This window comes from Tenrec ecaudatus, chromosome 12 (genome assembly GCF_050624435.1).
Source record: "Tenrec ecaudatus isolate mTenEca1 chromosome 12, mTenEca1.hap1, whole genome shotgun sequence".
NCBI classification, from domain to species: domain Eukaryota; kingdom Metazoa; phylum Chordata; class Mammalia; order Afrosoricida; family Tenrecidae; genus Tenrec; species Tenrec ecaudatus.
In genome coordinates this window covers 49,755,609-49,782,839 of record NC_134541.1, presented here as the reverse complement: position 1 = coordinate 49,782,839, position 27,231 = coordinate 49,755,609, and the positions used below count along the sequence as shown (strand labels likewise).

The following is a 27,231-nucleotide window of genomic DNA, read 5'->3' as shown; positions in this document are numbered from 1 at the left end:
CTGAGCAGCAATCTTAACAAGCCGTGTGCTGCTGCAACAAGCTGCTAGCCCTGCAGCCTCCCTGCTAATGAGATGGGCAATGAGCAGCCCACCTTCCTCACTGGAGTCTGCCTCTGGCTTGTGGACTCTGCTCTTTGGTTCTGAGGCCCAGCTTCTGCGAGGGACACAGAGCCCCAGCATCCTGCTTTGGGTGGTCTAGCCAGGCCCCAAGATGGCCAGACAAGGAAGCATATAGAACACCGCAGGCTGCCCATCTGCAGGGTCAGGTCCTGCCAGGTTGACTATGTTACAGTGCCCATTTGTGGTGCCTGGCCCAGCACTGAGAATGCACTCCTAGGGCATGATGATGCTGCTGTGTCCAGGGGTGTGCGAGATTAGACATACGATTCCTCTAGGAAAACATACAGGACCACATGCTGGGCATCATCCTAACCTGGACCACTGCCTATGAAAGAGCAGATCAGAGCACCACCCTGGCCTTGGGGCAGCCCTCTGCTGGCACAGTCTTCTTGGTCCCTCATTGGCCCTGATGACTGTCTTGCAGGCAGAATGCAGAACTGGCCAAACTCCGGCAGGAGTTCAGCAAGGTCAGCAAAGAGCTGGGGGAGAAGTCGGAAGCCGTGCGCCAGGAGGAGCAGCAGCGGAAGGCCCTGGAGGCCAAGGCAACTGCTTTTGAGAAGCAGATTCTACAGCTGCAGGTGAGTCGGGTAGGCACAGGTGGGCTTTTGCCTTCAGTTTTAGACTTGATACCAAACCAACAAAACCCGACTCACTCCCATCTCTTTAATTTTGACTCATAGCAACCCTACAGGACAGAGTAGACCTGCCCCAGTGGGCTTCTGAGGTTATAACTCATTACAGGAGAGAGAGCCTCATCTTTCTCCATGGAATGGCTGGTGGACACAAACTGCTGGCCTTGTAAGCAGTGCAATGTGTGACCCCTCTAATGCTAGCAGAGCTCCTCGTTGGCACCGTGACCACACTGCACTCTGAGGGACTCGTCTGTGCCAAGCACTGTTTTAACTCCACTTTCCTACCAGACCAGGGATCCCCACCTTCTTGCATAGAAATGCACAGACATACCTTCAAGGAGAAGGTTCTTTCTTTGTCTCCTTCTCTTTTTAATGTAAGTTTCTGGTTCTTAAGAAAGGTGGGCCTTTCTTTCTGTTTGCTTGTTGATGAAACAGTGTTCTCAGCAATGTCAGTTGTGGCTAGAAAGGTACTTCCGGGCAGTTGGCTCCTGCAGTCTGGGGAGGGAGAGCTGGTAGCAGCAGTTGCAGTTGCAAATAAGTTCACCTCGTGCACTTGGGTTGCTGTGAGTTCTGGAGCTAGAAGGGAATCGAGCCGCTGTCACCTACCCCGTCTGGACTTTGGACTGGTCTTCTGCCGCCTTCTGATGCAGCAGTCTTTGCGATTCCGGAAGCTTCCCCTTTGCCGCGGCACACTTACTTGGCCCCCGTCAGCACAGGCCTGCCATCTCAGACTTGCCTCTGCCTCCGGGACCCTCCGTGGACACAGCCAACCAGGCCTGAGGCGGCACCACCCACGGAAGCGCTGTGCCCACCAGAGGGGCTGCGGAAGCGTCTGTTGCTTTGTCAGTTTACTTGAGAAGCTTTTTCTTTAAAAGGGTGTCAAAATTGGAGTGTCTCTAACAGTGCGGTAAAGAGACTGATGGGAATTCTTGAGTCAGCAGGGGTCACTTCTCTGATGTTTCTTACCGGGCCTCGTCCCAGACAAGGGTGCTCTGTAAACCCTGAATCTTAACTCCTCCGGGGGCCTGGCTAGAATCTGAGGCCCCACCCTGCAGCGCGCCTCTGGAACCTAGCGTCAGGCGTACTCCTGGAGCTGTGAGCTGTGGTTGAGACCATCAGAGACCCAGGACATCCTCTTGTCAGCGTGCTGCCTCCATACACTTGTATGGCGGCGACCTCTTCATTCTCCTGTCGAAGTATCTGCCAACTAGGAGGCCAAACCATAGGAAGTGGCCGTGTTAGTAGGTCACAGATGACTGACAGCTAATAATTCATGTAATTCAATGTGATAGTAAAGAGCTAAGTCAGAGAGCTAGCTGTACCGAGCAACCTTAATTAATCGTAATTATGTGTGTCAAAGGCCCTGCCTAGCTGAGCCTGCCTTCTGGGATACGAATTAAGGGTTCCACCGAAAAATAGAAAAAGGCTAGGCTAGGTCCCTAGCCAACACTTTAACTCATTAGCAGAGGACTCACTCAGAGTAGTGTGCTATGGATTCTAGAATTCAGAGTCCCTGCCTCCCTCCCCTCCCCTTCCTCCCTCCTTCCTTCCTTCCTCCCCTCCTCCCCTTTTTACCAATTTGAAGCCATGCTACCAAATGGTGTGAGTTTCTGTGTTACTTTTCTTTCGTAACCACTGGGATGGGGAAGGAAGCTGGAGGTGTCAGAGGGTTTTCGAGGTTGTGACTTTTTTCACTCACCCTTTGTGAATACAGCACAGGAGAGCATTGAAGCCTCGGGTGCTTGGCCGAGTCCTCTGAGTAGTGACAGTATCCCCGTGAGCCTCTGTGTACGTGGCCCTACCTTACTCTCTCTTCCTCCCTGCCCTCAACACCCCCGCCTTTGAAGTGTGCTTATTTTGGCGTGAAACCGTTTTTCTAAGGGATTTTTTTTAACTGTAGTGGTCTCATGTAGTATTTGTCTTTAGGAGCCTGACTAACTTTGCTGACCATACATCATGTCTTCTAAATTTGCCCATGTCGTTAAGTGTTTCATTATTGCTCTCTAGAGATGCACAGTACTCCGTGTTTATGTGGGTACCATGTATGTATGTCCAGTCCTCCACAGGCCAACTTTCTTATTGTTTCCATCTTTTTACTATTATAGATAATGCTGCAATAAACGTGGGTGTGCTTATAAATCTGTTGGTATTCTGTTGTGTACTCCTTGGGGTACTGAGTAGTGACAGCGTCACATGGTGTTCTGTTTGCATTTGTCTGTGGAAGTGTCATACTGTTTTCCATAGTGGAAGACAATTCCACAAGCCCGCCAGCAGTGCACGACGGTTCCAATCTCACCTCAGCCTTTCTAGCATTGGTTGTTTTTTATTTTTGATAAAGTGTCGGTATAAGGTGGCATCTCATTGTTACACTAGATTGTATTTCTTTTTAGCTAATGCTCTTGAGCATTTCTTCATGATGGTTCGTTTCTTGAATGCGTCTTTAGTGAATTGTCTATTCATGCCTTTTGCCCATTTTTTATTCAACTATTTCTTTTTTGTTTTTCATATTAAGGGGTTACAATTTTCTATAGATTTTTTTAGACTAACCCATTAGTCATTATATCATTGCTAACATTTCCCCCCAACTGGAGTCCTCCTTTAACTGTTTTAATAAACAAGTCTTTTGATGAACAAAAAGGTTGGGTTTTTCGGAGGTCTCGTGCTCTCTTTTGTCATCTGTAATACAAGTGTTTCTCATTATGTTTGGTTATGTGCTTTTGCCTTGTACTGGAGGCCTTAAGTCGTTGGTAAGCATGAAAGCACTAGGGTAGTAGTTAAGTCTAATCCTTTTGTGTTTGTTTTTTGCATGATATGAGGAAGGGAACCTGGTTCATTCTTTTGCAGGTGGTGGTCCCATTTTTCCAACAACTTTTGTTGAAAAGACTATTTCCTATTTCGTGTGTTTTATTTAGTCCTTCATAAAAAATCAGGTGTTTGTAGGTGCTTGGTTGTGTTTCTGGGTTCTCTGTTGTCCATTGGTCTGCAGGTCTGTCCTTGAGATGGTACCAAGTGATCATTATTAATGTGGCTGTAGAGTGGGTTTGGAAATGAAGGAATGTTTGTCTGCTGAATTCCTATTTGGAGATGTTGAACTGCTCCGAGTTTATCTGAGATGTTTCCTGTATTTCTTTCTGTGTTGGCCCCTCAATTATGCTGTCTTCTTTGTTTTCGCATGTGCACAGAAATTGACTGTTGTTTCTGAAGTTTGATGGTTTTATATTTGTCTCTTTCTGTTCATGTGGTAATGGAATGGATAGTATTCTCTGCATTTGCAGTAGTTCTTGAAGAGTCAAGAGTGGCTCGGTTGTGTGGCATTAGACTGTTCCACATAAGGTTGATGACAGGACAGGGTTAAATATTACCTCTTGTCAAGGGACCAGTCTGGAGGTTGACTCCATTGACCAATACAACTTCCACAGCGGAAGAGTGAAGGCAACATCCAAATGGCTTTGCCCACCCACTTGAGCTGTCTTTTCTGAATGTGGATATCAGAGTAAGGCCCCACGTCTCTACAAATTAATCCTTCTAACTGTGGGCTGACAACGAGGCTGTGTCTCTTTAAGCCCTTGGGCTGTGGACACTTGATGACTTCCAATTCTCCTGTGATAATTTTCCCTAAACTGTTTCAACCAAATTCAGCACAGATTTGCCTAATCCCATCCTCCCCCAGGGCGAGCTCACCACTGTAGTGATGCCATTCTTCTCTGTGGGATTAGATCAAGTGTCCGGACCTGTGAGGAAGGGGGTTAAGGAGAGAGTGGTTAGTTTACCCTCTCCCTTATTCCAACACCTTGGACCTGATCACTGGGTGAAGGGTGACTCCGGAGCCCTGTTGTTTGGGGAGATAGTAGTCCAGTGTTTTGTGTGTGTGCCCCCGTCCCCCCTCTGCTGTGGATCCAAGCTCCAAGGTGAGGAGTGCTGGAGACTCTGGTAGGTGTGCACGGGGTGTCAGCACTCACCTCTCCACTGTGGTGGGGAGCGCAGTGCTATGGTGCAGAGGGGGAGGCTTCAGCGTGTCGCTCAGCAGTGCAAGGACAGTCATGAGTCCGCTGTCCCTGAGGCTTTTCTCACCGCTACTTTCCCTCTGCGCTGCCAGGCTGCCTCTGGTCCAGACTTGTTCCAAAGGGGAATTTCAGAACTCAGCTTGCGTGTTTTCCACTTTCTTCCAAACACTGTTCAGAGATGGTGATTATGGAGCACTCGGCCGATCAGCTCCGAACTCAGGACGTCCTTTCTCGAATAAACCAAGGGCTCTTGGAAGCTGACCACGTGGAGCCTCTATTTCTGCTCCATTTCCTCCTTGTTCCCTTCCAGGCCTCGCACAAGGATAGCGAGGAGACCCTGCAGAAGCGCCTGGATGAGATGAGCCAGGAGCTCTGCCGCTCCCAGACCAGCCATGCCAGCCTCCAGGCAGACGCCGAGAAGGCTTCGGAGCAGCGGCAGCAGATGGCAGGTGAGGGCAGGCTTCTCGGGCCTCTCGCCAGGCCCCACTGGCAGATTGATGCTTGCCCCAGGCACCACCGTGGCGTGGGCCAACCCTGACCCAGAGGACGTGGGACTTGAAGATTGGGTGTGGAGGAGGGGAAAGCCCACCTCCTGAGCCTTCCCAGACCTGGGAATGAGCCTCTCCCTTTCTCTAGGCCAGTGCCTCCCAACCTCCCTAATACAGTTTCATTGCTACTTCATAACTGTAACTTTGCAGCCCCTGTGGAAGGGTCGTTCGGCCCACAGATTGAGAACCACTGCTCTAAGCCCTTACATTGGCCCTCCTCATCACTGGCCTGCTCGGTGCGGTGCGGTGCGTTCGTTTGGCACCTTCCCGGTTCTCCTAGCTCAGTTTGCTCAAGAGCCCGGGCCTGTGCGTGGAAGGCCATAGACTTGTTCCTGGTCCTCCCCTGCTTCACCTGGGTCCGAGTGCCTGTCATACTGAGGGTGGTCGTGGGCACCAGGGATGCACAGGAGGCAACTGGGCAGCAGGACTATCCGAAAGCAAGACTAGAGATCCTGCCTGGCTAGATCCCAAACCTGCCCCAGCACTGTCTTAGAGTGCTGCAGGGCTGGGCGGGCTGTGTCTGTACAGAGCCAGGCAGTAGGTATTGTTTGGCTTCATGAGCCCTATGCTCTCTCCACAACTGCCCGTCTCTGCTATTGTAGCTTAGAAACAGTCATAGACACCATGGGAATGATGGGCTTAGCTGGATGCCAGTAACACTTTAATCCTGAAAGGGGCCTTTGGGCCCCTTTGGCCACAGCGCCCAGTTGGCTGACCCCTAATTGTGAGGGTCAGGTATGACTTTAGATTGGTGCTTGAAGAGGCCTGAGCGATGGGAGGACCCAGCCCTACAGTGATTAGGCACCAGGGGAGGACGGGCAGCCCGAGCTGGGCCCCGGAATAGGATGGGATGGGATGGGATGGGATGGGATGGGTTGGGTGTGACTGTAGGCGGGTCACATGGGAGAATGTGTAGGCAGACCGAGCACGGTGGACAGTGCTGCTGGGTAAGGAGCAGACTGGAAGGACACGTGTGACCCTGGAGACCGGGGTGGAGGTCCACGGGAGTGATAGGGCTCAGCCCAGGTGATGACAAGTTGGAGGCAGGGAGGAGGTAGATGTGAAGGTAACAGGTGTTGCTGGCAGTGAGGGCAAGCAGGGTGAGTGGCTTGCGCACTTGGGGATGACTGGCCCAGCTGCCTAGGGGCTGGGAGCACAGGCAGGTCAAGCCAAGCAGCCGTAAACACAGGTAACATTTAGAACTGTGAGGTTCTCCGAGGTCATGTGGGAGGTGGACACCCGAGGAGATAAGGACAAGGATGGTGCTGTGGACGCTTGACGTTCCTCGAGTTGGAGAGAAGGGCCTTTCATTTTAGCCCAGGGAGCCTGGAGTGTGGAGCCAGTGGAGGAGAAGCCGAGTAAGAACTGGGTCTGATTTCCCCAGCATATAGGCAGTCCCAGGGTGCAGAAGGTGTGCCTCCCCAATTTTCTCTTACTTCCCTTCCCCAACAGAGTTGCGCAGTAAGCTGCAGTCCTCGGAAGCCGAGGTGCAGAGCAAGGGCAGGGAGCTGGGCAGCCTCCAGGGGCAGCTCACGGAGGCGAGAGCCGAGAACACACAGCTCACCGAGAGGATTCGGTCCATCGAGGCCCTGCTGGAGGCCAGCCAAGCCAGTGACACCCAGGTCAGCCAGGCCCTCTCCAGGTGGACAGGGGAGAGGGAAGGCCCCCATCTGCATGCCACCCACTGTACAGCGAGTTTGGAATAAACAAGTGAGCTCTTTGTCTCTATTCTAGGCCTGCCGAGCAGAGGCTGACCAGCAGCGTACCCGGTAAGCTGGTGAGGCGAGGGCTATCAGTGGGTGCCAGGCCCCCTAGGGAAAAGCTTGTATTACAGGTCCATGCTGCCCCTTCCTCCAGTGAAAAGGGGGCAGGCTGTAGTCTAGCTGAAGGACGGGGAACCAGAACTGACCGGTGGGATCGGGGCAGATGCTGCAGGGTGGAGAGGAAGCTGCCCCCTCTTGACGAGGAAGGTTGGATGCTAGTAAAGTTCTCAGCGTGCTTGCCCTGTAGGGATGAAGGCGAGGAATTTTAGGGTCTGAAGCCAGTAAATTCAAACCAAGTGAATTGCCCTTGAGTTGATTTCTATTCATAGCGCCCTTACATGACAGAGGAACTGTCCCTGTGGACTAAATCTTTACAGGAATCCCTTGGAGCGGATGGCGGTTTTGAACTTCTGACCTTGTAGTTGGCAACTTAGTGAGCCATTCACTGTGATACTAGGGAAATAGGAGAAAAATGTCACAACATCTGGAATGGCAGCCCGGGATGTCACCTAGGCTGTTTGTGGAGCTGCAGATCATCTGGGCATTGGTGTGATTTAGAGCCAGCCATGGCTGGCTTGTGTTCCTTTATCCAGGATGTCATTGTCCTGTGGCCATGTCTTGCCCTGCCCCAGGTGAGCAGGCTCCAGGGGAGTGTGGTTCGGGGTGGTTTATATGAGTGAAGGCTGGGAACCGAGCAGGGAACACACGTCTGACCAGAGTCCTTGAGGCCATTACCTGGAGCAGGTGCCCGTGAGACTGGTGGCCCATCCACAGTGCCAGCCGTGCGGGGAGAGTTGTCTACCCTTTGTGGACGTGTCCCGATTGTCCAGTGGGCCCCGCTCCCGCTTGTTGGCTGTCTCTGGCGGTGAATCGCCAACTGCATGTGTCTGGTCCAGTGCTGCTGTGGCCTCGGTGCTGCTGTCTCCAGTCTCCAGTTCTGTGTTGGGGGCTGGGGAGGAAGCCAACCTCCCACAGACCTGACATCACACGGAAGACCCGGCACACTTTGCTCCAGAAAGCTTGGGGCAGCTTGTGCCTTGGGGTCGGCTCCTGTTGTAAGATGTGATCCTGTATCTACAGTGAGCTTCTAGGACCTCTGCGTCTTCTACTAACAGGCACAAGTTTACTCTTTTTGTGTCATGTGTATGTATCTGGAAGAAATTTTTATTTATTTTTTTTAAACTTTATTTTATTGGGGGGCTCTTACAGCTCTTATCCCAATCCATACATGTATCCGTTGTGCCAAACACATCTGTACATATGTTACTATTGTCTTTTTCAAAACATTTGCTTTCTACTTGAGCCCTTGGTATCATCAGCTACCCATTTTTTTCCTTCCCCACGAACCCTTGATAATTTATAAATTCTTTTTTTTCATATGTTAAACCAACCACTGTGTCCCTTCACCCACCTTTCTCTTATTGTGATTGGCTCCCCCTTATTCCCCGCCCTCCTTCCCTTACATTCCTAGTATCACTACTCCCCTTATTGGTCCTGAGGGGTTTATCTGTCCTGAATTCCCTGTGTGTGAGCTCTTATCTGTACCAGTATCCATGTTCTGGTCTAGCCAGATTTGTAAGGTAGAATTGGGGTCATGCTAGTGGGGGGCGGGGGAAGCATTAAAGAACTAGAGGAAGGAAGGTTGTGTATTTCGTCAGAGCGATACTACAGCCTGACTGGCTTGTCTCTTCCTTGTGGCCTTCTGACAGCGGTGTCCAATTGACTACTGGTGGGCTTTGGGTCTCCCTTCTGCCCTCCTCCTCATTCATTTTGTTTGTTTTTGGGTCTTTGATGCCTGATACCTGATCCCATCGACACCTCATGATCACACGGGCTCGTGTGCTTCTTGCATGTGGGCTTTGTTGTTTCTCAGGAAATTTAATTTTTTTATTTAATTTTTATATCCTTTCCAAACAAGTTATCTAAAAGTTGTGTCTAGGTGGGGTCATTCTCTCTTTCATGGAGCGTCATAACCTCCGTCCCAAACATTCCAAAATCAGACCCGTACCCTGACCCACTGGGCTCTCCTCTTCCTGGGGGTTTTGTACCCTTTGGCCTCTCCAGCAGTTGCTGGTTGGAAGCAAACTGTTGCATAATAGAGATCAGAAAAGTGGGGTGAACCTGGGAGAAAATCCTGCAGGTGGAGCTCAGAGGGACACCCAGCCAGGCTTTGGGAGAGGGGCAGGCTGTGTGGTGTAGAACCAGGAACTGTCTTCCAGGCCATGAGCAAGCTGCATTTAGGGTAAAACTGAGGCTGTTTTGACCAAGGACTTAGGGCCTTGCCAACATGGCCATAGGCTTTCTACCAAGCTTAGACCGTAACTCAAAATAAGAACTGTAATTACAGCCACACTCATTTCACTGAAACTAGTGCTTGGCTTTTACTTCCTATGATTCTGCAGTTTCCTCTTCATGCTTGCTCAAGAGACGCGCCACTAGCACGCACCCCACCGAATGGGTTTCCTGACCCACTGACTGATATGTCACCCTGTTGTTGACTTTGCGTACAAGGGCTGTGTGGGATGTGGGGGTGTCAGGCTGGGCTGTCTGGAGAAAAGCCAGTGACACTCATATGTAGAAGAAGACTTTGTGTCCGGAAGTAAACTTTTTAACAACCGTTTTTATTGGTATCTAATTAACAGATCATACAGTAGTTCAGTCACATCAAGAAGAGTTGTACAGGGGGCAGTGGGGAGGGAGGGGGAAAATGAGCAGCAGATATTAAGGGCTCAAGTAGAAGGCAAATGTTTTGAGAATGATGATGGCAACAGATGTACTTATGTTCTTGATACCATGGATGCATGTATGGATTGTGATAGGAGCCCCTAATAAAATGATTTTTTAAAACCCAGAACATAAAAAAAGAGTTGTATAACCATCAGCCCAATCAGTTTTAGAACATTTTTTTCATTCTTGTACTCATTATTAGCTCCCCATTTTCCCCAACCTCTCCTGCCATACCATTAATCTAGGTACAGTCAGTCTATCTAGATATAACCACCTGGATTTCATGTATAAAAACGAACAGCAGTAACAAAACAGATAAAAACCTCAATTGAAAATAATACAAAATATTTAAAACTAGAGCAAATTTAAGTGGATCATAAGGGAGAACAAATGACAGGTTGCTAAATTTTAATCTACCTGTATCAGGAAGGAATTTTATATCAAGACGGCATCCCGCCTCAGTCCAGCTCAAGTCCACGGGTCTGATGTTAGCTGGAGACTTTTACAGACTCATGTAGCTGAAGGTCAGTAATGGAGAAAGGTGACATGGCTGCAGGGAGGCCACAGGGTGCAGAGTCGCATGGATCCAAGGTTGGTGGCAACCGGACAGGGTGCCGACAGCTGTCCATGTAGGTGGACCTCATGGAGCCACCCTGAAGGCGAACACAGTCCCAGCAAGCAGCAAGGCCAGGAAGGCAAGCGGGGCAGGGGAAGAGATGGTCTGTCTGTCTGTCTGTCTTAGAGAAAGGACCATATCCCCAGGGAGACATGATCGGGCTGTGGCCTGGTTGATAGGTTATCTCTGCCGCTACCTCTACACAGGTGCAGGTTGATAGCTCATCTAACTGCCTCAGCGGGAGCGTCGTCCGTGGTGACTGCGGTACCGGCTGGTCATCCAGGCTTTGCCTCTAGCCCCTGGCAGAGCGCCTAGCCTGTGGGGCAGGGAAGTTCCCCAGCCCCTCAGAATTCTCTAATTGCTTTCATTCACATCAGCCTTGGCCAGCTCTGGTTTTTAGGATTCATGTGCCCCCGGGGTTTTCCCCATCTGCTTTAAGTCCTGATACAGAACGTAACATGTTAAAAGTACCCTCTGGACTTTAGGGACTGAGGTCACTAAATTCAGCGAGAGATTTGTCCCTTGAAGCTTGTTCCTGAAAAGAGTGGGTACAGCTCTAATGCTGCCCCTTCCCTTGCGGATGTGGGGAGCCCACCCACGGGGTCCTTGGACCTGGAAGAACGGGAAAGGTTCAAACCAACATCTGGCAATCCCTTAGACCCTGATGACAAGGGGTCTGGGGGAACCCCGTGGATCTTGGAAGAGTTTGCTTTGGGGCCGAGGATGACCTGACTTCCTACCCGAGGGAGGCCAGTGACCCAGGTGACTGCCTGAGAGCTGGTGTAAGGGTGGCAGTGCTGTACTGACTGTCCGCTTGGGGAGCTTCTGCGGGTCAGCATAGCCACAGAGACGGGCGGTGGGCTAAGCACCGCGAGGGAAGCATGTGGGCAGTTGAGCTGTTCAGGGCCTCCGCTGCGCTGACCCATGGCCTCTTCAGTCCCAGCAGCCATTGGGAATCTGGGGTGGCCTCTAGGCTCTGCAGCCAGCCCTTGGCACCTTGCCCTGAATGGGGAGGGGGCTGGAGGCAAGCTGACTCTTGCCCAACTTGGGCACTCCAGGTAGAAATGGGTGGCGGGCCCTGGAGGTTGCAGTGTGCAGCAGGGGAGCTGGACTGCTTCCTCTGCACAAGTGACCCTTTCTAGGTTGGGCCCAAACCATGAGTAGAAGAAGGGGAACACCTGAAGTAGAACCAGAAGGGGCTGTGGGACCTTGTGACCAGGACAGTGGGCCCTTATTTTCCTTTAGCCTCCAGGAACTGGAGTCCCAAGTGTCATCTCTGGAGAAGGAGGCTGTGGAGCTCAAGGAAGCTGTTGAACAGCAGAAAATGAAGAACAACGTGAGCTGTGGGCGGGCAGTGCTCAGAGGGTGTCCAAAGGGAGGGGCTAAGAAGATGGGGTTTGTGCTCCTACAACAACTCAGAGAATCTTTTCTCTGAACCTTAGCCCAAATGCAGATCTGGAAGGGACTTGCCTCTGGTGCCTGAGCAAGGCTGTGGCCAAGGAGACAAGCTGGCTCCCACCCCCACCCCCTTGAATTGTCTCTTCAAACTAGAGGCACTGACTGTTGGATGGGGCCACCCTAACTTGGTGTGAGGGGATGCCCAAGAGAGACCATAAGTTTCTGACGTAGACCAAGAGAGATGACACTTTGTCCCTTAGCTGTGGGGTTTGGGATGGGTTAGCAGGTGCCCAGTGAGAGCCAGGTGTGATGTCTGCGAGGGCCTGTGTGGTTGCTGATGTCCCCTGCCCCCCAGGACCTCCGGGAGAAGAACTGGAAGGCTATGGAGGCACTGGCTGCGTCCGAGAGGACCTGCGAAGAGAAGCTACGCTCCCTGACCCAGGCCAAGGTCAGCCCTTCCCCTGTGTCCTAGATGGCGACATTTGGGCTCCTGTGTTCCTTCCTTCCTCCCTCCTTCCCTCACGATGAAAAAGGGTGCCCACTGGGTTGCACTTGCTCTTCCGGCACCAGGGGGCAGAGTTGCGCGTGGCCATGGACAGAGGGCGCTGCTGCCTGATCTCTGCCGCGAGCCCCAGTCAGGCTGTTTTCATCACTTGGCTCCCAGGATATCTTGTGTGAATGGTCCTGCTGGTTACTCAAGCCCTCTGGGTTCTGTGACTCTTAAGGCACAGAAGGATGCCTTTGGCAGGAAGTTCTTGGGAGTCAATTCTGTGCTGACTTGAGGATCCCCATGTTGCCCTGGGTCCTCGAGGAAGCTTATGTTGAGACACAGGCGGGAGAGTCACCTGGAAGCTGCTGCTCCAGTTTCCTAAGCCTGGAAAGAGTGGTTTTCAAAACCCTCGAGCAGGGGACCGACTGAGCTGTGCTGAGGCTCCTGCCCCTGAGAGCCTCACCCTCTTGTCCTTTGGCCGATTGGCTATCGCTTTTGAATACCTTGGGCAGCCAGCCCTGTCCCCCAGCCTTGCTCTTGCTGAACGTCTGTCCCCAAGTCATGACCCTCCGAGGAAGTGAGAGGGCTTTGTCAGATAAGGTTACCAAGACAAGGGCTGGCCTCAGGTCAGAGTTGCTACAACATCGAGCTTTGAGCCCTAGGTGTGAGCTCAGGGCCATTCCGCCCTTTACTGTGCCACGTTTGGAAGCCGTGTCTGGAAAAATTATTTACCTTGCTTGGGGTATTCTGGCTCTTGCCCTTGACCATCACAAGGTCAGGGGTCCCTGGGCACTATCTGGAATACCATACATGTTAGGGTACTTCACAGGAGGGGGAGCCTCAGCGGGGTGTTTCACGTCTCTGTAGCACACGGTCAGTGCCAACAGCTCTACCTAGGTAAGAGCTTCTCACCCCAGCTCACAGCAGGGCCTCCTGGCTCTGGGCTTCGCTGTGTAGCTCAGTCATTTTTTTGAATTCCTGTTTATGCTGAATAGAAGCATCCAGCCCTTCCTCTAAGAGACCTACCGGGTTCCGGTGGGGATGGTAACCCCCAAACAGAGTCCCTAAACCTTGCTGAGTTGGCTTCTCCAGCCACAGAGGGAGCATGTTGACCGTCCTGCCCCACCTCTCCAGGGTTGCTGGAGAGAGAAACCTTGGAGACGGGTGGCAGGGGACTCTCCTCTCCATTTATCATCGCCTCCCCTACAACCTAGCTCGTTTTCCGGTCTTCGGAACTGCTGACTGCCCCACCAGCCTCAGCTCCTTCTGTCCCTCTCATTCCCCCTCTCGCAGCCCTGGCTCTCCTCCACCCCCAACACCCACACACACACACGGACACATGAGCAGGAATCGCATCTGGGCAGCTGGGTAGACAGAGGCCTCCTTGTTGTCAGGGGCTGCCACGTCACCCCCATTAGAGCGGGGCCTGTGGGTGGGTAAGGCATAGGCTGCGGTTAAGTCCCCACAAGCCTTCTCTTCTTGCTTGCTCTGGCTTCCTGGAAACACTGACAGTGTGCCCTTCCTAAGAGAGGCACATAGGTGTCCAAGTAAACCCCCCTTGGGCTACTCTTGTCATGTTCCCCAGTTCCCCCACACTGCGCTGAGCAACCCCACCTCCTTCCACAGGAGGACTCAGAACGGCAGCTCCGCTTGACTGAGACGCAGACCAGAGAAACCCTGCGGTCCCTCCTGCCCGAGCTAGACACCACATCCCACCAGGTAGGAGCGGCTCACTCCATTACCCAGACGGACCCCAAGCCTTCACCAGCAGCACCACCACGACCTCCTTCGCTTTCTCTCGTAGAGCTACACCGAGTGGCTGCGGGAGCTCCAAGAGAAAGGCTCCCAGCTGCGGAAGCAGCCATCAGCTCCCACGGAGCAGGTGAGCAGGGTGGGCTCCCAGAGCTCCCTCACGCAGGCAGGAGGGAACCTGGCCGGGCTAACCAACCCCATTCTTCCCCCTGCTTAGGACCTGGCATCCAAGCTGCAGGAGGCCGAAGATGCTCAGAATACCTTGCAGGCGGAGTGTGACCAGTACCGCACCATCCTGGCAGAGACAGTGAGCAGGGCTGGCTCGGGGCTCTGTGGATGGGGGGGGGGGGGGGCGGGGTGCAACGGACATTCAGCAGTGGTTCTGAGTGTCCTTGGGCTGTTGTCCCTCCCCACCCTCTGGGCCCCACTTCAACTGAGCCGTAAAGAGTGGGCCAAGTCTCTCCCAGGGACCCGTGGTTGCTAAACTGTGGACAGAGTTGAGTTAAAGGGTTGGAACTGGTCTCGGGGAGAGGCTTGATTGTAACAAGAAGTTAGTCACACTTGGGAAGAGTGCTGACTGCTGAGTGGACCCCAAGAGGGAGGCACGCCAGCCCTCTCTGACCCTTTATCGCCACCCTGTGCACCTCTACCTGGGAAAAAAGCCCAACAGTTATGAGAGGGGTCCTGATGGCTTGGTCAGGTCACATGCCAAAGCTGGCACACAGGCCAGAGCCCCCCTCCTGCCTGAGGACTGGCCACCTTTGATCCCACATAGCTGACAGCCTTATATGAGGTCACCACAGAGGAGAGGAACGGGCAGGGACAGAAGACAGATGTGATGGGGTGGCCCTTGCCAGTCTGGCTCATGCCCCCGTCCCAATGCCCGCCGTCTGCTCCACCCTTCTGCAGGAGGGCATGCTCAAGGACTTGCAGAAGAGCGTTGAGGAGGAGGAGCAGGTGTGGAAAGGCAAAGTGAGCGCTGCAGAAGAGGAGCTGCAGAAGGTACTTGCTGGCTGCTCAGACTCCCGATCCAGAGCCTCCGTCCCCTCCCCGAGGCCTGGGCAATGGGCACCTCACAGGGAGGCACTTCCTCTACTCCTTCCTTCCCTAAGGATTCCAGCAGAGCGCACCAGGACCAGCAGCTAGGTCAGGGAAGCTTGTGAGGTGGGGGCCAGGTTGGGAGTTTTCCAGTGACCCGTGTGCAGCAGGGTGACACCAGAGCTCAGCAGCCTGCCTCCAATCTGCTGGCCCTCACGATACGACGTGGCGAGGCTGCGCTGGCCAGCTGAGCACGAGAAGCATGCCAGCTCCTGCTGCTTGGCCACGTCCCCGATGCGCAGACTGCCCTCCTGGGTCTGCTCTAATGGTCTTCCTTGGCTCCCAGTCCCAGGTCACAGTGAAGCATCTTGAAGAGATGGTAGAGCGGCTGAGAAGAGAGCTGGAGAGCACTGACCAGGTGCGTGCACGTCTCCCCTCAGAGCTGCTTCCTCTGTCCCTCAAGTCCTAAGCATGCCTCGTTCTAGGGCGCTTTGTCTTAACAAGAGACTTCGCCACCAAGCCAGGTCATCCCGCCAGGTCTCCTCACTGAGAGGCATTATCAGTTTGGCAGGGCCTGAGGATGCAGTGGGCCTGGTGGTGCCACATGCAAAGCCAAAGTGCACAACCTCGTCCGCGGGGTTGGTAGTGTAAACCCATTAGCCCCTGCAAGGGTCAGGTAGGTGGTCTGCACACCCTTTCATGATCGTCTCGGAAACGTGGGTGGGGTCAATTGATGGCAGTGGCTTTTGATTTCATTGGCCGTTGGGTGTCGGCCTTGACCTGGCATATGGTGGCCCCTATTTATATTGGCCCCTATCCGTGGCTGTCTGAGGATAGAAGGTCCTCAGACCCCTCTGGGTGTGCTCTGAGACCAGGGGTAGGGAAATCTTTTTTCTGCCAAGGGGTATTTGGGTATTTCTAACATTGTTCTTGGGTCATTATAAAATTATCCACTTAAAACTTGGCCTGCTATGCTTGGTCAAATATTTAATTAACTCACCGCTAATGTGATAACTGGAACTATTTCTCTTTGGTTAGGTGTGTGATGTTAATTGATCTTTAATATGGGGGCCATATTCGAGCCACCCCACCCCACCCCACTGTCTATAGTCAGCTCTGAGCCGAGGGGAGACCCCTGATGGTCATGTTACAAGTAAATTACAGGACTCTCCCACCTCTGAGGGCAAGGTGGCCTGGGAAGGGCTCATGTGTACATGGAAGGTATCTTTTGGCCCGGCTGCTTTCTTATTGGCCACAGTTGTTCCAGGAGCTAATGGGCTCCCTCACCGGCCTTGCTTATCTCAGGGCCAGGGTCGATGTGATGCTCCATCACCTCGTGCCTGACGTGAGTGCCCAGCTGTTGGCCACACAGAGGTGCTGATGTGTATGCATGTGCACGCGTCTCTTTCCAGGGCCGGGAGCACATCTTGCATTTGGAGGCAGAACTGGAGAAGCATGTGGCAGCAGCCAGCGCTGAGTGCCAGAGCTATGCCAAGGAGGTGGCAGGGGTGAGTACAGCCCCTGCCCCCAGCCCGGGTTCAGAACGGAGGTGTGCTGGTGCCGAGCCCGGGAAGACAACTGCACTGAGAGAGAGCCCGTGTGTCCCAGGCGGGAATTGGGGAGCTCAGATTTCAGTTGACACTTCTTCCCTTGTTGTTTAAAAACAGCAAACTCTAAGCCCTTAATGTTAAACTCAGGCTTTTAGGGGTTTGGGGCAAGAGACCACCTATAAACATGTAAAGGCTGAGACATGCAGCGAACAGTGCTCCTCTTGGCTCTTGACAAGTAGGCATCAGTGTGGGGACACAGGAGCCCTCTCTCGTGCATCTCTGCCGTCGTCCCGGGATGGTGCTGGAGGGAGGCTGCCCTGGGCGGTCTGTGTAGCTGCTGATGCCATCTCCTTCTCTTCTTCCTCATCACCTGGGCTGTTTTCTCCCCAAGTTGAGGCAACTTTTATTAGAATCACAATCTCAGCTTGATGCAGCCAAGAGCGAAGCCCAGAAGCAAAGTGAGGAACTTGCCCTGGTAAGTACACCTGCGTGGGGGCACTGGACTCCACCCCCGTGAGCCTGCATGACAGGTGAGGACAGGAACATAGCACAGTTTCCAAGCCAGGCCCCTCAAGCCTCCTCTGTGGGTGGCCACAGCCGTCCCAAGCAGGGTCTTTCATGGGGAGGTGGGTGGGCATCACCAGCTGTGTCTTTGCACAAACCCACCTTCCCTGTTTCAGGTCAGGCAACAGTTGAGTCAGATGAAGAGCCATGTTGAGGATGGTGAAGTAATGGGGACCCTGGCCACCCCTTCAGGGGCCTCCCCTGCTGAGCAGGACCCCATCGAGGTTAGGGCGGTGAGCGAGCAGTCCCATACATGTCACTAACCACCCGTGGGCACCCTTCACCCGCTGGATGTAGGCTCAGGGCCACCTTTCTCACTAATCACAAGGCACCATCCTTTCATTCCCCCCCTCCCCCCTCCGCTCCAGCTTTGCCAGGTGCACAGGGCTCATCTAGGTCTGAGAACTCAGAAGAACAAAGGTGTGTGGGGGCGGGGGGGACCTGGCCTGTGGGTATGACGAATTTTGTTCCAGAGCCACTGCCGGCGGTGGGGACCTTCAGCCCCGAAAACTACTTAACTGCCATTAGCCCTTGGTGGGACACTACTAGGGGGACCCAGGCCAAGAGGCAGGCTGTCCCTCAGTAAGCAGTGGCCTGGCTGCAGGCCGTGCTGTGCTGGGGCAGGGTCTGCCTGACGCCTTGCTAACGGTGCTTGCTTGTGGTCAGCATCGCTTATGATAGGACCAAGCCAGTCCTGCTACCCAGGGAACTGCCCGTCGCCCCAGAGAGTGCGCGCCTGGCAGAAACAAAATAGAGACATGTGAGAGGCAGCTGGAAGGCTGGGCCCAGTCTCCGCCCTCCTGGGAGGCCTTGCTTCCAAGGAAACCCTGAAGCAGGTTCTCAAAGTCTGTTTCCACACAGCTGAAAACGCAGCTGGAGCGGACAGAGGTCATCCTGGAGAATGAGCAGACCCAGCGACAGAAGCTCACCGCGGAATTTGAGGAGGTCAGGCCCCGATACCCAGCCCCGTTGGCACTGTCAGGCCTTGGCACACCAGGGACATAAGAGGAAGCAAGTGAGGGGTGGTTGGAAGACAGCCGCTGAAGCCAGGTGCAATTTCCATGTCCTCAGGGACTTGGGCTTTGCCCTCTTGGTATACAGCCTGCTGTGTCCTTTCTAGTATGGCTTGGGTCAAGCAGGGGTGTTTTGCTTTGGGGTTGTCAGGAATCTCCACCCTGGGCCCCACTTCCATCACGGCTTTCCCCCTCACCTCTTGTCTCCGCCAAGGCTCAGAAGGCTGCGTGCCAGCTACAGGAAGAGTTGGAGAAACTCCGCATTGCCAGTTCCTTGGGTTCTTCAGAAGCACAAGAAGCGGCACAAGTGAAGGTGGTGCCCTGGGGGCTGCACCAGGAATGGAGTGGTTGTAGGGTCTGCCCAGGGCCTCTGGCAACTGTCACCTCTGAAGTGGTCAGGCAAGGAGTGCCGACCCACTCCAGGTCATCTGCCCAGAGGGGACTGAGGAGCAGCTTACATTCTTAAGGCTCTTTCCACAGGCCTGGGGGGGGGGGGGCGTGTAGGAAGGGGCCCCCAGGAAGGAGAGACACTAACCCTAGTGTCAAACATGGACACCACTAAACAGAGTGATTTAAACAAAATTTCAAGTCCAGCTCTCCATGCACATTTTCCAAATGGCAGATGTGAAATAGCCACAAGTGTCAAGTGGCTTCCACTCTGGACAGTGCAGCTGAGAGCATTCCGCCATCAGACAGAGTGCTCAGGCCAGGCTGGTGGATGACCAAGAGCTGGCAAAGTCTTCCTCCCAGCCTCAAGCTCTGGCCCCCTAGGCCTCGCTGCAGTGCCCAGTGCGTCTTCAGGTTTAGCTGATTCCCTTTCCTCTCTGGCTCCAGGAAAGGCTAGAGAAAGAAAAGAAGCTCACAAGTGACCTGGGACGTGCAGCCACTAAGCTGCAGGAGCTTTTGAAAACGACCCAGGAGCAGCTGGCCAAGGAGAAGGACACGGTGAAGAAGCTACAGGAGCAGCTGGACACGAAAGTAAGTGCCACCCAGACAGGGCCACCACCCGAGGGCCCAGCCTGCTCAGCAATGGGCCGGGGTAATGGGGCCGGCTGCTGGGTGGTGGTGTCCATCGATCGGGTGGCCAGGACAAGCCAGAGGACACCAAGCCTAGCCTATCCACAGGAGCTGTCCCAGGTGCTTCCTCTTGGTGGAAAGAGAGCCTGTGACCTCCACTGCCTGCCCCTGGCCCTGCTTTAGCATCTGGAGCCTGCAGGACACGTTGTGGTCCCTTACCAATCTTGTGTTGGGCTCTGAAGAGGCAGGATGGTGTGCGTTATAAAACACATCAAGGGAGAGGCCATTAGAGCCTTCTGCCCCACGGTAGACTTGGGGTGAGTTCCTTGATCCAGCCTCTTATTCTACCCTCCTCTTTCCACAGAACGATGGTGGCAGCACAAAGGAGGGAACCTCAGTGTGAATCTCCTGGGAAAAGAAATTACTGTTTAACTTACCAAAATGCCTTACACATTCCTTAAAAAAAAACCCACACCCACCAACAGCATTATCCAGGCCCAACTTGCGGTGACTCCGAGAGAGAAGCCATTTGAGACCAGTCAGAAAGAAATCTTCCAGACCCCCCGTTTATACAAGAAACTTTATAACCTTTGATAAACATTATAACCTTTGATAAACACTATTTCCGGACCAGCCCTGGACCACCACCGAGCAGATGCCAAAGCTCATAACCCACCACTCGGAACAGAAACCAGTGTGCTGGGGAGGCCGGGCTGGGCTAGGCTGTCTGGTGTGTCGGTCAGTGCAATGTTGTGTCTTTTTTCCACAGGGGATAGGGAGTGGGGTGGGGATTCAGAGACTGTGGAGAAGACTAGAGGGGCCAAGTCAGCTACCTCACCCCTGGAGGAAGCTGCCACCCAGAACTTGTGTGACCTCCTAGATGGGATGTTAATGCCATTAAAACCTATGTTGTCCCTGGCGCTAGTCTCATCTCGTCTGTCTTCTGTGGGGCTACCCCCACCAGCCTGTTGGACTAGGGCTGAGGGAGACCAAGAGGGGTGCTCTCACAGGTGAGACCAAGGTCTTTTGGGGGGAAGCCATGGGATCCGCAACTTGCCTAGCAGTGGGAGGGGGGTGTCACACTCGCTCTGAACCTCCCCAGAGCTGCTGTGTGCTGGCCCACCCATCCTGTCCCCTCCCTGCAGGATTAGGAAGCAGTCTGCAACATTTGATGACGGCAGTGCTCTGCTTCGGACAGTGTGTTTTGAGCAGGACTGGGTAGCTGAGGCTGGTGTGGGGCATGAGCTCCAGGAGTAGAGAATATGTTCTTGTCGGGCTTGGGGACACTGATGCCTCATGGTTTCCTACCCACCAAAGGTGAAGTAGGTAGCCCAAGGCAGCCTGTGAGCCGTGGTTCTCAACCTTCCCTAATGCTGTGACCCTTTAATACAGTTCATGTTATGGTGACCCCCCCCCCAAACCATAAAATTATTTTTATTGCTACTTCATAATTGTAATTTTGCTACCATTATGAATCAGGTGACCCCTGTGAAAGGGTTGACTCCCAAAGGGCCTTGAAAGAGGCAAAGAACAGGATTGTCAACAAATGCAATCCCATTTATTCCAGTTGTGGCTCCTTTCCACTAAAACTAACTCCTAGACCAGTCAACGCCCTATCCCCGGGAAGGATGCTGCCACAATGCAATGAATGGCCTTTCTTCTGCAGTCCAGCCAGAGCCCCATGTGGGATCAACAACTTACTTAAGGAAGGCCCGAATCGCCAGAATGGGGCATGACGCTCTGGTGCCCAGAAGGCAGTGAGCCTCGGTCACTTGCACTGCACATGGACCAGCCAGCACTCTTGAGCTGCCCTGTAGAGGAAACCACTCAACTCCACCACTTTGCTCAGAAATTAGTCTTTTCTGGAATAACCACCTACCTGCGTAAGCTCTGGCCGAATGGTTGTTGCTGTGCCCTTAGATCATGTGATCACCAGCTACCCCATGAGGCCGTGGTCCAGCTGTAATCTTCAGAGGAGCGGGTCTGGTCTGCTGCAGAACCACTGGGTAGTTTGAACCACCAGCCTTTTGGGTAGCTGCTGATGACTTAAACGTTTTAACTTAGCTCCTGTCTCGAGTAAGGAGAAACTCCAAATCAGCGTTCCACACTTGTTTTGGTAATTGGTTAGCATTTGTGGAAATGTACATTTTCTGGAAATATTTTCCTACTAACCAATGTCAATATCAGCTCCTTGGGCCTTGGTTTGACACCAGGATCGCTGGATATGTTTGTTTAGAATCTTGGCCCACAAGATTGAAGATCCCCCCGCCAACCCCCCCCCCCTTCAAAGTTTCCCTACATGGAGACAGAAGTATCTTCCCATTTGAGGGAATACAAATCTGATGTTGGGGAGGCTTTCACACTACCTTCCCTGTATCCCGTGTGAAGCCCTGGCATTAGCACATACTGCATACCTTCCTGCTTGTGCTGCAGCACAGAGCACAAGCTGAGGCCACAAAGAATCTGTTTCTACCAAACGCCTGACTTCCCAGTGGAATACAGAATAGGGCAGTCCTGGGCCGTGATTCTGTGGGACAATAAATATACACTATGCCTACAAGCAATGATTTTCTATGACAACGTAGAGAATGACAAGTGGCTTATTGATAAACCAAGTCAACATAACTTTGTAGACGATTTTTAAAACCTTTATGTTTTACTAAGAGGGTAACTTACTGTTTCTCAAACAAGATAAAAAGGCCTGGCATTTGGCTGTTTGCCCAACTGGTTCATTCGATAAGAACAAGAGGGATGGCCTTACCTTGAAGAAAAAGATTTTCACTTCCACTTGGAAGGCAAACTCCTTTACCTCAAATTCATCCATAAATAATTACACCAGAGAGAAATTAAAAATGCCTCCTTTATTACAGAAAGCCAGAACTTCTAGTTTCAACTGTGCATCTCAAGATAATCACATTCAGTCCCTCAGGAGCTGCTGCTTGGGAGCGTGACCCATCACCGTGCTCACCTCATGCACGCAGTTTAGACAGTGATGTTCTCTAAGAGCCCAAAGTCAACAATTACGACATACTTGTGATTCCTTATTGTGCCAGAGGCAGCAAATTTCAAAGGACACACAAAGATATTGTGGATATCCCAGCTTGTAAATATAGCTTCGTTTCATTATAGTACACTTGAACTCTAAATTTGCCTTAAGTCAATTACATTACAAAATAGTGCACATTCTGAGGATATCATGATTTCCAGGGTGCAAAGTGAACCCACCAGAACAGTGTCCTAACTTCTGAATAGACTACGCCTTGGTGCAGGGACTGCTTGCTGCAAATAGTGCTTTGCAAGATCAGCATTGGTTACAAGTGTACAAACATGTAAAGCCATCTCCATTACACACTTAGTAGAATGGAAAACTGTGATTTAATCTTACTGTAATGTATTAGTGTTATGTGCCAGGAGAAGAATGATTTTCTATTATTCATTTTGAATTTATGAAGAAGGATGAATTGAGGTTTAAATTATAGCCAAAGTATGAACAACACTAAGCAAAAGAGACAAAGTAATTGCTGAATTAAACAAGGATAAAATAGGTCTCTTCATATTGCCTTGTTATGATCTGCATCATTGAAAATCCCGAGCTTAATGATTCTTACAAGCCAACTCATTAAAGCAGGCATTTGGCCAATAAGAAGATCATTTCACACCAGTAGAACTTTAGATTTATTCAGGGCTATTTGCACATGCGAAGACTATTTTATTTACGTTAGAAAACAAGACAACGCCACTGTGAGACCCTGGCCTAAATATATTTGCTTTATTTGAATAGGAATAGAGTAACATGAAACATGGAAGCTCTTGTTTTGTGGCACTGGATGATGATCTACACAGGACATCCTTCAAAAGCTACAATTAAGGATCCACCTAGCTTCTCAGCAATACAAGCCCGATTGAGGTCTTCTGGTCCATTTGCTTGACATTCGTGCTTTATGCCTATGGAGGAAAAAGTAAGGCATTAGAATGGTGGCAGTAGTTTACCTTTATCATGAAGCTATCACACCGTTCATTTAAAACAGTAGCACATACCATTTTGGATAAACTAGCATGTATACAATTATGGAATACCAAGTAACAAGAAGAAACAGTCCCTAATTATCATGCATCAAAATGGATGACCCTGGTAAACAATATGTTGCCTGAAAGGGGCTAGACAAAAAGCATGCATTCTCTTACATTTCCTTTGTCTATGACACAGAACTAGGCAAAGCTAATTTATACTGTTAGAAGCCAGGAGATATTGTTACCTTGTGGAGGCACAGGGGCTGTGATCTAGGGTTGCTGGTCCTTAGATCACAAAATATGTTGCATTTGTGAAAATCCATCAATATCTATGCAAGCACACACACACACACACACAAAACTGAGCTGATGCCAACACATAGCAACTAACGAATTGCAGCCAAACACATGTTACACAGACACGGGGCGTCATAAAGTCTGGGAACTTCCACAACATCATCTTCCACAAACTTTGAAGCCCTCTCTTATTCAGTGAAAATTGAAAAGCAGTTCTGGTTATTTTTCACTTTCTAAAAGCATATATTTTGACTGTAGTTGATTTAGTTAAGTAGTAAGGTTTGTATTTACAATTTTGCTCTACAAAACAGCTTCAGTGGTATTGTAATTTACATTGAAGAAATGCACCACAGCAGAAATGATATAAAAAGAAACGAACAAAAAAATCATCACCCAATCAAGCAATTCCCTTTCCTGCAAGATAATACAGAAGAAGAAGACGACTAAATCCATTCTGAATTGTTTTTCCCCATTTGTGTTGACGCTGGAGTCACTTTAAATGGTCAGTTAACTCACGGAACTTGCCCAGAATAGGCAGCCTCCAGCCTCAGGAAGGGAAAGGAGTTGTTTGCCTGACTGACTAAATCAGTCACTGTAAAACAACAAAACCCCATGTGGGCCAGGCCCTGGTGAGGTGGAGCACTCAGCTGTCTGGAAGGCAGGAAGGTGATAGGGAACCTGATTTGACTAAGCTCTCACACCATCCATGCTGGAACTCTCATTCCACAAGCGAGAGAAGCAAGGCCCATCTGCCTGGAATTAAGCAAGGCCGCACAGCCAATTAATACATTTTAGACCTCAGCAAGGGTGCTTGGACACTTGCCTCATGCACTTCCCACCATACCAACATCTCTCCTGGCCAGGCCATCTCCTCAGTACCCCAATCCCCCAGTGACAAGTAAAACAACTCAATAATTAAATGTACCTTTCTCTGGACACAGATGAGTCAATTACCTAAAATAATAATACAACTGAAAACTAAAGATAGAGATATCACATAGACAAACAACAAAAAATTCTCTTGGTCTTCTGGTCTCCAGTCCTATTTCAGGGTTGTTGGAGCACTGATTCAGGAAACTGCATTGGAGAAACCCGATCGGCTTTCATCTTAGACATGGCATCCCACTACATTTCCAGTTACTGAGTTATACTATTTAATTTATCGTCCTAGTTTTAAATGAGAAGAATTCAGACCACAAATTACAGGATAAGAAAAATATCTAATATTTGAAAAGAATTAGGTATTAAGGGCCTTCCAAGAAAAGCTGCGTGTGGATGGACCCGGGTGGCTAATTGGTTGTGCATTGAGCTGCCAATCCTAAGGTCAGTGGTTTGAACCCACCAGTCCCTCTGGAACTTTTAAATGACTTAAAGGTTTGGCTGGACACCCAGTTCCCTGTCCTTATAGGGTCATCACTGAGTCAGAATCGATTAGATGGCTGTGGGTTTTTCATTTTAGTACAGCAGGCTACGAAATATATACTAAGACTACAAGTCGAATACTGCAAAGCCAGAGAACAAAGCTTCATAAGATTGGAAAATAAAGAAGACAATTGAAAATGCACATGAGGGCAATTTAGTGTTGAAAATAAGCTGAATAGCAGTTTTCAAAAGTATTTTGAAGATCTAATTTTTCTTCTTCAAATTTATGCAGTAAACATTTTAGAACACATGTTAATAATATGTGGAAATCAAAGGATGATTCGTGTTGAATGTTTGAGGTGAGGCTGTTTTAAGAACTTCTGGGCCCAGGTAGAGAAGCCGTGCCATAACAAGACAGGAACAGTTTAATTCTGTAATAAAGGCGTCTCAATGCTGACAGACCCATTTAGGGTTTCGGAACATTTCAATCTCTTTATTGCACCAAACTCACTATGCGTCAGTCAATTACAATCTGTAGCTATTGCTGTAGGATGGAGTGACACTTCTCCTGCAGGCTGCTGAGGCTGCACGCTTTATGGAAGCAGAAGTCTCATCTTTCTCCCGCAGAGTGGCTGGTGAATCCAATAGCTGACCTTGTAGTCAATAAGCCCAATAAGCCATCGGGCTAATTATTGTACAGCAACTCTGACTTCTGGCCCCCTTTTCAGATAACAAATTAGAATTACCCACTACTCAGTTCCTAATAAAGGTGAAGCAATACTTGGGGGAAATTCCAACTCATGTAATTTGCACTGTTTAAATATCTTTGTATCAAAGATCATCATGTGAGGTAAAACGACTTTAAGTACTTAATACACCACAACTACTTTAAATAAAGCAAGTGTGTGCTTCCTCTAGCTCAGGCTAGTAACACTACAGTAAAGTATTCAGCTTGTTACGTCAGTGAGCAGAGTGTAGAGTGGCATATGACCTGTATCTCAAACCAGAGCTGAGAGGAGGACACAGACACCATTTTTTGAATCAGCGCAACAGGTCTAGCATTTGAGGCACCAAATTATGTGTTGGCCAGTGTTATTCTTTCCCACTGACAAGCATTTCTTTGTGCAACTTTAGAACTTGTCACATCAATTACATTCAAAAGCAACAGCAATGTATTCCTACGTTATGACAAATACAAACAGCGAAGTCGCCACTTACTGTATGAAAAGCATGGTGGTGGGTCCACGCCGCTGAAAAGCAGCCTGGTCAAATGTAGAGTACACAGAGTCCAGAACCGAGCATTTCCAAATATAGGCAGAAGCAGCAACAACACCGTGTTTTCTTTAGCAAAACAAGCAGTTTCCTTCTGTGTGCCCCAGTTTCCCCGGAGACTGCAATGTGCTCCTTAAGGCAGCCTCCACTCCAGATAGCTCCCCCCATCTCTATAAATCTAGAGAGTAACTGACACCATACCTTGAAATTTCTTTTTGATTGCATCCTTGGAGCTTGCGTAGATCATTTTACTTTTCAGAGGTGCTAGCTCCGGTGCCCTGGACAAAGATACCAGAACGGGAAAATTGGCTTAAACGAGGTACAATTTGAATCTGATTAAACATGTATCTTTTGTTAAATAGGAGGGTTTCAGAAGACACTTTCCAATACTGCATCAGGTGTATCCCCTACCTCCTTAGAGGGGCACAGGCTACTTGGACTAGTAGAAAAGCTGACTACTGTTCACACCCTCCTAGTGGGGCCTTGCAGCAAAGGCCCGGACTTCCACTTTTGTAGCGCATAGCCCAGAAAACCCTAGCCAATGGATCTGCGCGGTGACACACGGGTCACCGTAAGTCAGCAGCAACTGGAGGCCGTGGGTCTGGGACACTAACTTGAGCAATACCCGAAGTATTGAGTGTTGAAACCACTACCCACATTCCAGGGGAGAAAAAGGAGGTTTCTCCTCCCATATAGTTTTGTCTACCCTATCCTACGGGGTCACGATGAATCAGCTTAATGGTCCATTCAACCATTGGAGTGCTTGTTTCCTATCTTCAGCTTGCACAACCAAACATGATCAATTATCCAGTAAGGAGTCAAATCCAGTTTCAAGTATTCTCTTGGGAAAAGATTATTAAGCCTACAATAATTATCTCAGGTTTTTAATATAGCATTCACCAAGTTAAGTTTGTTGGGTTTCTAAAAAGCTAAATAGTAACAACACAGTCTTTAGGTCTTAATGCAGGTGCCCTGGTGGGGTAGCAAGTTATTTAGTGGGCTGCTATCCAGAGTCAGAACTCCAAACCTACTGACTGGGCTTCTTCTACTCCTTGGG

At 50.7% G+C, this 27,231-nt stretch overlaps 2 protein-coding genes across 5 annotated transcripts in view; one reads left to right on the top strand and one right to left on the bottom strand.

The window, feature by feature from the left end:
* Nucleotides 1-20,151, top strand: part of RRBP1 (ribosome binding protein 1) — a 64,876-nt gene extending 44,725 nt beyond the window's left edge. For 2 of the 4 annotated variants that reach the window (XM_075564018.1, XM_075564020.1), the window contains exons 7-24: nucleotides 545-698; nucleotides 5,067-5,205; nucleotides 6,757-6,926; nucleotides 7,039-7,073; nucleotides 11,656-11,746; nucleotides 12,164-12,256; nucleotides 13,925-14,017; nucleotides 14,103-14,180; nucleotides 14,268-14,357; nucleotides 14,960-15,052; nucleotides 15,435-15,506; nucleotides 16,501-16,596; nucleotides 17,030-17,113; nucleotides 17,319-17,435; nucleotides 18,064-18,147; nucleotides 18,430-18,528; nucleotides 19,050-19,193; nucleotides 19,597-20,151. In XM_075564018.1, the coding sequence (XP_075420133.1) occupies nucleotides 545-698; nucleotides 5,067-5,205; nucleotides 6,757-6,926; nucleotides 7,039-7,073; nucleotides 11,656-11,746; nucleotides 12,164-12,256; nucleotides 13,925-14,017; nucleotides 14,103-14,180; nucleotides 14,268-14,357; nucleotides 14,960-15,052; nucleotides 15,435-15,506; nucleotides 16,501-16,596; nucleotides 17,030-17,113; nucleotides 17,319-17,435; nucleotides 18,064-18,147; nucleotides 18,430-18,528; nucleotides 19,050-19,193; nucleotides 19,597-19,635 (1,771 nt within the window). In that variant the 3' untranslated portion in view covers nucleotides 19,636-20,151. The remainder of the gene's footprint in view (nucleotides 1-544; nucleotides 699-5,066; nucleotides 5,206-6,756; nucleotides 6,927-7,038; nucleotides 7,074-11,655; nucleotides 11,747-12,163; nucleotides 12,257-13,924; nucleotides 14,018-14,102; nucleotides 14,181-14,267; nucleotides 14,358-14,959; nucleotides 15,053-15,434; nucleotides 15,507-16,500; nucleotides 16,597-17,029; nucleotides 17,114-17,318; nucleotides 17,436-18,063; nucleotides 18,148-18,429; nucleotides 18,529-19,049; nucleotides 19,194-19,596) is intronic. The other 2 variants (XM_075564021.1, XM_075564022.1) reach the window with 2 other exon arrangements.
* A 1,923-nt stretch (nucleotides 20,152-22,074) lies between these two features.
* Nucleotides 22,075-27,231, bottom strand: part of DSTN (destrin, actin depolymerizing factor) — a 31,335-nt gene continuing 26,178 nt past the window's right edge. Inside the window, exons 3-4 of the mRNA XM_075564017.1 lie at nucleotides 26,376-26,452; nucleotides 22,075-23,177 (exon numbers count right to left, since the gene is read on the bottom strand). Of these exons, the coding sequence (XP_075420132.1) occupies nucleotides 23,068-23,177; nucleotides 26,376-26,452 (187 nt within the window). The 3' untranslated portion in view covers nucleotides 22,075-23,067. The remainder of the gene's footprint in view (nucleotides 23,178-26,375; nucleotides 26,453-27,231) is intronic.